The sequence below is a fragment of the Papio anubis genome, chromosome 1, assembly GCF_008728515.1.
Source record: "Papio anubis isolate 15944 chromosome 1, Panubis1.0, whole genome shotgun sequence".
Taxonomy (NCBI): domain Eukaryota; kingdom Metazoa; phylum Chordata; class Mammalia; order Primates; family Cercopithecidae; genus Papio; species Papio anubis.
In genome coordinates this window covers 157,290,877-157,299,519 of record NC_044976.1, presented here as the reverse complement: position 1 = coordinate 157,299,519, position 8,643 = coordinate 157,290,877, and the positions used below count along the sequence as shown (strand labels likewise).

General features: G+C 42.3%; 2 protein-coding genes across 3 annotated transcripts; one reads left to right on the top strand and one right to left on the bottom strand.

The window, feature by feature from the left end:
• Window positions 1–394: 394 nt before the first annotated feature.
• On the bottom strand, window positions 395–7,953 carry PPP1R15B (protein phosphatase 1 regulatory subunit 15B). Of its 2 annotated transcripts, XR_002517835.2 has the most exons (3): window positions 5,910–7,953; window positions 5,323–5,418; window positions 2,005–2,180 (listed from the first exon to the last, which is right to left on the bottom strand). XR_002517835.2 is itself a non-coding variant. In XM_003893245.5 (2 exons), the coding sequence occupies exons 1-2, from the start codon at window positions 7,231–7,233 to the stop codon at window positions 1,959–1,961; spliced, it is 2,133 nt and encodes a 710-aa protein (XP_003893294.2). In that variant the 5' UTR covers window positions 7,234–7,953; the 3' UTR covers window positions 395–1,958. The 2 variants fall into 2 exon arrangements, 1 of the variants encoding a protein (XP_003893294.2); XM_003893245.5 differs by having other exon boundaries at window positions 395–2,180; window positions 5,323–7,953.
• LOC103878503 lies at window positions 7,233–8,216 on the top strand. Its single transcript, XM_009189139.2, has one exon. The coding sequence runs from the start codon at window positions 7,639–7,641 to the stop codon at window positions 7,939–7,941; it is 303 nt and encodes a 100-aa protein (XP_009187403.2). The 5' UTR covers window positions 7,233–7,638; the 3' UTR covers window positions 7,942–8,216.
• The last annotated feature ends 427 nt before the right edge of the window (window positions 8,217–8,643 follow it).

Genomic DNA, 8,643 nt, shown 5'->3' with positions numbered 1-8,643 from the left:
AGGAGGTTAGTATATGGAAGAACTCTTAATCAAGCTTTCACGTATTTGGTAGTGAAGTTAGAATCCCATGGGGAATAATTTTCCAAAATCCAATGAAACATGTCTCATTATTTTCAAATACACAGAGGTGCTAGGTTTCAGAAACAGAAAACACACCGTTAAGTCTCGGAAATAAAATGTTTTAGCCTGGTTTTAAAAGAATGCCTATTATGTTGTCAAAAGGCGTTTTTCAAGGCAAATGATGCCTGCTTTCCAACCGACATCGCTATTGCTTGAAACTAGCCTGTTTTCATGTTATTAGACCATCCTGTAAATGTGCTCCCTATGATTACCTAAAGTGGAGATGCACAAAACACACAGAATAAGGGCTCTGCAAAAACTTGACCAGTTTTTATAGTGTTGCATTCTCAATGTGTTTAATTATGAATATATAAACAGTGGAGGCAGTTCGCAGAACCAGACACAAATAAAATAATGACCAGGTAGATTGTAAACTGAGGTAGTAACCCTGTAAGCACTTCTGATGAAAAATTCATCCCCACACTTAAATAAGTTCAAAACTAAGAGGTCACCTATTCTACTTATGTCTTCCATTACCTGTGACAGGAAGCACATGGAATGAAAGCAGACCACTGAAGAGTTAACTACCCCTCAGCCTAACTTATGTGTACCTTGTAAAGCTAAACAAATAAACCAAACACAAGCAGTCAATGCGAAGACTTAATTCAAAGCAAGCTTTGGGCTAAAGATATTAAGACTTTGTAGTCATTAATCTATACCTCTATCCTTTCCTGAAAGTAAAGGCCTTGCCATTACTTCTCTCCTTATTAAACAGTAGGACACAATAAACCTGGATACTGACTGAAGTTTATATTTTACATTTCAAACGTGAAAATTCAGAACTGCCCATTTGCAATTTTACAGTGGGATCCTGACAGGTTTTAAAAGTGACAGTGCTGAGGCATGATATTCGTTAACACTGGTTTTCTATTGAGAACATATACACCAAAACCAAATTGCTCTGAGATGTCTCCTATTTTCTTTCTAGGAAATTGCTAGGCTTTTAAGTTTAAAAAATAAATGATTATGATGTAATTATTACTTTCCAGAGTATTCTGCAACAACTTCAACCTGTTAAAGAGATACAAAGAACTATATTAAACTGGGAACTACAATAACACATACAGAACCCTCTCCAAACAACAGTTTCCAAAGAAATTAAATACATTAGACATTAAAATTTGGTAGAAAGATGCAGCTTTCCCAAAGTAGTAAAGTACTGCACATGTGGATTTTGTGGCAATCCTTGGAAATATCCTAGGTATAACTTAATGTAGAAACAAAAGGTTAACACACATTTTCAACCCAAGTCATTTTTACAAGAAAAAAAAAGTGACACAAAATAATGTACTTTAAGTCGGTAGCATACACAAGGTTATTTTTCAGCCTACGGTAGATAGGCCAAATCATTGAAATAAAAAAACATAGAAAAACATAAAAGCCCATTAACTTCTGAATTTTGGGAAAGAAACAAGAGTCCAAAGTTTTCAGATAGGCACACATAATTTAGATTAGAAATGAAAATGGGCTTTAAGCCCTATAAATATTGTTTTCCAAGAAAATAAGTTTTGAAAGTGCAAAATGACAACTCAAAAGGTCCCCTTTTCACCTCATGCATGCAAAGGACATTTAAAAGCACATCCAACTAAATCAAAAAAGGGAGGATTCGAAATTACACTAGTTCATCCTTCATCATCAGGACTGGCTTCAAACCTGAATGTTTCTGAGTGGGATACGTTGGGAAAAAAAAAATTAAACTAGATCCAAGTTACATTTCCTCCTAAAAAAAAAAAAAAAAAAAAAAAAAAAGTCAAAGGACAGCTGCCAAGATTTGTTTTTAAAAGACACCTCTCAGGTAAGAGGTAGTGTATGCTAGGACTACAGGCTGCCAACTCATCTTAACATTGCTTGAAAACATTAAGTCCTTTGAAGCATGTTCCCTGGAGTCTATTAAACATTCTTTCTCTGTGCTCAAATGTCAAGCAATATCCAATAGCATCTTCTGTTTCTTGAATTCGTTTCTGGAACCTGCAACCATCCCTTGCAAATTCTTCCCATGGTCCTTTGCGATCCTCATCACCACTTATATAATACTCAGTAACTTCTTCAAGGAAGGTTACCTACAAAAACAAAGACTAATTTTAATAACTCTCTAGGATCTTACAATTAGCGTTGAGGTCAATAACCCTTTATGCTACCAATTTTTTCAGAATATAGAATATCTTACTATTCCCAACTAAAAATAACATCTTGTTCTTAGGAATATTTGGTTCCAGCTATATCTGAAGTTAAAGAAAAAAAAAAAAGTTCTGTCACGCCTGTAATCCCGGCACTTTGGGAGGCGGAGGCAGGCAGATTACCTGAGGTCAGGAGTTCAAGACCAGCCTGGCCAACATGGCGGAACTCTGTCTCTTCTAAAAATACAAAAAAATTAGCCAGGCGTGGTGGCGCACGCCTGTAATCCCAGTTACTCAGGAGGCTGAGGCAGGAGAACAGCTTGAACCTGGGAAGTGGAGGTTGCAGTGAGCCGAGATCACACCACTGTACTTCAGCCTGGGCAACAAGAGCGAAACTCTGTCTCAAAAAAACAAAAGTTCTGATTAGATGGCATTTGGATAAAATAGTGAACAAATGTCACCTAAATATTTCATGTAGAGACATATATCTTTCATTTATATATATATCTCCTTCATTTATCTGTATCTGCATAATACACACATACAGTCGTCTGCCCCCACGCATCCCCCACCAACCCTTGGCTTTTGGTGTTAATAAAACGAATCCAGATGGGGAATTGAATTTTTCATGCTGTTATTAACCCCTGCTATTTTTTAATCCTTAGGGAAATACAGTTCTGTGATATTCTTCCCTCAAAATGATAAGCAAAATATTTCTGAAAATAACCGCCATATCCCCGGAAGTCACTGTTTTTATCATTGCATAAAGGCTTTAACAATATTTTTGCTTACTTCTATTCTTTTTCCTTTTAGAAAATGTTTTCACTTTCCAACTTTTAAATCAACATGTAGTACTATTTTTGTATCATTACTTTGGCAATAACAATACAGAAGAGAAAAAGTTACTTAGTAAACAAAGTACAGCAAAATTAGTATTTTTAACACTGTGTTACTCTAAGAAACTTTGTAGTTAAGATTTCAAAAACCTTTGTATTCAATATGCTATCCTATATATGAAATTGTGATTATAATATACATAATGACATGTAATGAGTGACAATCCCTACTCATTACTACTTAATCACTACTTAATTTCTATGAAGCTTCTTTCTAAGCTATCAAACTCCAAAAGCAAATACTCACTTTAAAGTATGTTTAATAGTTACATCAGCTAACCCTACTGTGGCCTACTACTTTCGTTCCCTTTACATCAGGCCAAGGGATGCCCCTGAGGACAATTAGCAGGTATGTAACACCTTACCAGTTATTGCATTCTAGTCTTGAATACTACTCATTCATTGTGTCATTAAGATAAATGATAAAAATGTACAGTGTTTATCATATACCAGCTCTTTTCAAAGAGCTTCACATTTTTATCTCATTTAATCCTCACATTAACCCTATGAGGTACGGATCATTATACAGATAAGAAAACAGAGGTAGAAGGGTTTTTTAGACTCACTACCCATCATCGTATATACTCCATATATTCCATACATCATACTCCATATATACCAATGACAGGTAGTCAAAGGCTGTCAAATAATTCTATCATATTCAGACATAATCATTTACAAATTCTGCTTCTAGTTCACAGTCAATAGTATCATCTACTCCACTCATTTCATTTTACTCAATGAGCAAGCTAAAATTAGACATGAGACTGGCCTGAGGTCTCTCAATAAGGGCTAGCATTTAAAGGCAAGGCAATAAATTCTGAATTTTATTTACTTGTCTCATTTAAATCTTGCAATAACTTGTACAATAGATATTATTATTTTTCCCATCAAGTAAGAGTGAATTGAGGCCATGAGAGTCAAGTAACTTGCCAGGTCTGGCTGCCTTCCAAATCTCTCCGCCTTAACCACTGAGGAGCAGAGAACACAGGGCTCCAGCTGCCAAGTGCTCATTCCATTGCCCCACTTTGTTTCTTACCTATTCATTCTAAATAGGTCATTTTGTCAGGGGCCCCTTAAAAGGACAGAGAGATGGCATTTACACAGTGTGAACTAAAATTTAATTTTTAACATAACTTATTCTGCCCTAAAGGTAAGACGTAAGATTATCACCATTTGGAGATACTTTCTACCCAGGAATAATTTCAAAGTATTAAGCTGGCCATTTGGAGCCAAGAGATTATGGCACTGTCCATCTGAAACTCCCCAGTGCGGCGGAAGCTGAGGTCAGTAATAACTCACCCACTATCTTCTCTTTCCAAGTAAAGGCATATAAAACTAAAAAAACTTTCCCTCTACAATAGACACCTTTCGGTTTGCGGAGAGTTCAATTAATAACTTTAGTTAAAGCAACTATAAAGAAAAACAAACCAACTCAAAACACTCCCAAAATAAGGTTAACCTGAAATTAGCCTGGGAATAGGAAGCAACTAGTCAAGATAAACCAAGTAAGTGGCCATCACTGTTTTTATTAATATTAACTGTAGCTGACCACTGATAACTAGCACTGCATTCCTAAGAAAAGGCAATACCATTTCCTGTATTGGCTTTGACTTTCAATTAAAATCATGTAACGTCAAAACCACTGAAATTACTATTTTCTTTCATGGCAAATTGGACCAAATAAATCTTACTTACTACTTGATATCATCATCCCTTTGGGTTGTAATGGACAGGAATGAAGACACTCTTGTTATGTGCAAACAAAATATTAAGTATTTGCAAACAACATACATTTAAAATCAGTTTAAAACTCTATGGCTGTAACAGGACCTTTTCAATCTCTAGAAAAATTAAATCGTGTATACACAAAGTTTAATAGTCCGTTAAAAAGTGTGAAAAGTTGAAGCTTGTAAAGAAACAGTCCAGAACTACCAACCCAAAGAAAAATGGCACTTTCCTGCTAACATCTACACGCTGGTATGTTCGTTGTGGACAGCAAAAATGTGCATGGGGGTGGGGAGTCAGGGAGAGAAGGGTCATTTACATATTTCTCAATGCAAGTATACGAATTTAGAGGTCTTCCTCAAAAACACATGCACTCCTAAGCCTCCAAAGTCATGCTGCTATATTTAACCATATCAAAACAGTCAGAACATATCAGGCATGTTAAAAGATAAGAAACAAACCTTTTTTCTTTTGACATGTGTCTGTCTTCCTCCAGAAAGAACGTCACGCTGTACCGAGTCTGGACATTCACTTTCTTGGCTCCCCAACAGCTGCACCTTACAAGAAAGTAAGGTGTGACACTCAGAAATGGCCACAATGGACTCAGATGGGGTCTTTGAGTCACGACAGCCTTTCCCATTTTCCCCTGATGTTTGAAAAGGAGCCTTAAAATTTAAAGGGTTGTAAGGGTCATCAGAATTACAGAAAGAGTTCCACAGTTTGAGACTCTCTGCTTCATCTGCACTAGATTCCCAGTCATCTTCCTCCCCAGAACTATGCTCAGGGGTCTCAGGAAGGCTTCCAGACTGGGAGGAATTCTCTAGATCAGACTGGCCAGACAAATCCTTCTCTGAATCAGAAGGCTCTTCAGGAACAATTCTGGCAGCAGTCTGAATTGTTGCTGTAAAGTTCTGGGGATTATAAGGATCTACACTGTAGAAAGAGTTCCAAAGGTGAAGCCCTTCAGGGTCTTGCTCAAGGTCTGAGTCTGACAGTGAGCTATCACTATCGAAACCATCATCCTCAGCTTCCTCATCCCAATCCTCACCTTCTGGATCAGAACTTGTTTCCAGGTCACTGGATGCACCTCCCAAAATATAATCTATCAGTTTGTTACTACAAGCTGGTCTGGCAGAAATGGGAAGGTCATCTTTTAGGTATGAGTAATCTACTACACTTATTCGGCCCTCTCCAGGCTCCTTTTCCATAGGTATCTCACAAGATGGACAGCTCTCAGAAGGGCTCTGTTCTTCCAAAGCAAGTGGAACCTCTGCAGTTAATAATTCTATTTTTTCTTCAGTGGATTCCTGGGTGGTTCCAGGAATGTCTTCAGCAGCAGGAACAAACTGTGTTGGGTTCTCTCTGCAGTGTTTCGGATCCATCCGGAGAAGGTTGTGTTCCTCCTCCAGGCTGTGGTAGCCATTATCCTGGTCAGGGGTGGGTAACTCTTGCCCCTTGCTAGCCTGCTGAAGGAATTCCAGTCGTTTCATGCGAAGATGGTGAATTTCTGGTAGGCCTTCTGTAGAAAGAGGTGGACATCCCTGCCACGAGGCCGGAGTGAGTTCTGCCCTCAGCGGCTGGGGATGACAAGGGTCCTCTCTCAGGCAGCTGCTCTCTGCGGTTAGTGTCTGGAAGCCGACTAGCTCGCCACCTCCATCACTGTTCTGATAGCTGACTTCTAGCCTAGGAAAGCAGTTCAGGTAGGAGGGGCTCAGCAAATAGGATACCACATTAAAAGTGTCTATGCGTTGAATGTTTAGAGGCCCAGAGAGCGAAGAGCCAAGTTCCCGGTCAGAGTACAGACGGGATTGAAGGCTACAGGGCAACAGCTCCACTCCCCCTAGCTGCTGCTCTAAGAGAAAAGCGTGTGCTGCAGGGTCCAAAGCACTTCCCTTGGCCTTAAGCTCCAATTCTAAGTCTGGGGGCGAACACTGCCAGTGGATCCCCTCCTCTAGCCAATTAAGGGGACTGGTGGCCGAGGAGTCTGAGGAGTCGAGCTTCAGCGAACTCAAAGATTTCTGCGCTGTGGAGGCGGCTGGTTTCTCCTGTCCCTTCAGGGATCTGTAGACTCCAGCAAAATCTAGCCATCTGGTCGGAAACATTCCACCGAAAAGTTGGCTCCAAATTAGCACCTTCTGAAGCAATCCGGGGAGCGGCGCAAGGAGCTGGGAGAGCAGCTTCGTCCAGTAGCTGACCCGAGTCTCGGGCTGGGCAGAGGAAAGCAGTGTGGGGTCCCCGAAATTTTCCGGCGCAAGAGGCGTCGGGAACTTAGAAGAGCCTGCTTGCGATCGCCGAGGGAAAAAGGGTGGCCAGAACAGGAAGCCCGCCCGAGGGCCAGGCCGTTTCCGCGATCCGCCTGTCTCAGGCTCCATCTCCTTTTCCTTGGCAGTTTCTCGGGTAGGGCCGCGGGGCTCAGCGGCTGGAGGTCGGACGGGATTCGGAGGAAACCTACAGAGTCTCGGCCTTGCCCAGCGGTGGCGTCGGTGCTCCAGGCCGATCTCCGAGCCAGCAGAAAAGCCACAGAGGGCAGCGGATGCGGCAGCGGACGGCAGAACACAGAGAGAAACACCCCGCGCAATATGCGGCAGCTGATGCGACTTCCATCCTGGAGGGAAAGGACGTTCCCTAGTCGGCTCGACGCTTCAACACCATCGATAGGAGCCTGCCCACGGCCTCGGCGGTGGTTTTCTGAGTGACAGAAGGTTGAAGAACCCCTGAGCAACGCGACACCGGAAGGGCTAGGTAGGTTGGCTGGTGCGGTGGAAGCGAAGCCCAAAATGGCCGCAGGGCCCGCGCACCGGCGGGACACCCCCCAGCCGCCGGAAGAGACGCAGGACTGCTGGGCGTCTACGCCACTAGCCCCGCGCCGCCCAACGTCTCTCTCAAAGCCCCGGGGGGCGGGGCTTTCCGCCCACTTCCGTGTGGCCGCCGATTGGTCGCGCCGGATTTCCCTGTCGGTTTCCTTACTCGAGGTAGAGCCGCACGGTAGCGCGGGGTTGCATCAGCCGGCGGGATGCACGCATGCGCAGTTGTTTCTGTGTGGTCTCTTAGGCGACCGCCCCAACAGCCCTCTAGGCTAAAGGGCTTGGGTAGAAAAGGGGTTTTCAAGATAACACGAGAATTTCCCGGAGGCGTTTTGATGGCCTAATACACACTAACGTGTGTACAGTCATCGCCTCGTATGAAATGGGGATTAGTTCCAGGACGCCGTAGACACCGGAATCCGCAGATTCTGGTCAAGTCCCTTATGTAAAATGGTGTAGTGTTTGCATATAACCTACATACACCTTCCCAGATACTTTAAATCATCCCCTAGATTAAGTAAATTACCTAATACAATGCAAGTGCTATGGAACTAGTGTTATATTGTATTTATTTGTATTATGTTTTATTGTCTTTATTTTTCCCGAATATTTTCAATCCATGGAAGGTTGAATGCCCCTTGGGCCAATTATTGGGTTATCGTAGTCTTAAATTTGTATTATTTATTTGTTTGAGACAGGGTCTGGCTGTGTCGCCCAGGCTGTAGTGCAGTGGTGCGATCTCGGCTCACTGCAGCCTCAACCTCCTGTGCTCCAGTGAGCCTCCCACCTCAGCCTCCTGAGGAGCTGGGACTACAGGCTCGCACCACCACGCCCAATTTTATTTATTTATTTATTTTTTGAGACGGAGTCCCACTCTGTCGCCAGGCTGGAGTGCAGTGGCGCTATCTCGGCTCACTGCAACCTCTGCCTCCCGGGTTCAAGGGATTCTCCTGCCTCAGCCTCCCGAGTAGCTGGTAC

Coding starts and splice junctions, on each gene's coding strand:
- LOC103878503 (XM_009189139.2), top strand. CDS start 7,639: ATGGCCGCAGGGCCCGCGCACCGGCGGGACACCCCCCAGCCGCCGGAA.
- PPP1R15B (XM_003893245.5), bottom strand. CDS start 7,233: ATGGAGCCTGAGACAGGCGGATCGCGGAAACGGCCTGGCCCTCGGGCG. Junction 2,181..5,322: donor CACATGTCAAAAGAAAAAAG/GTTTGTTTCTTA, acceptor TTGTTTTTGTAG/GTAACCTTCCTTGAAGAAGT.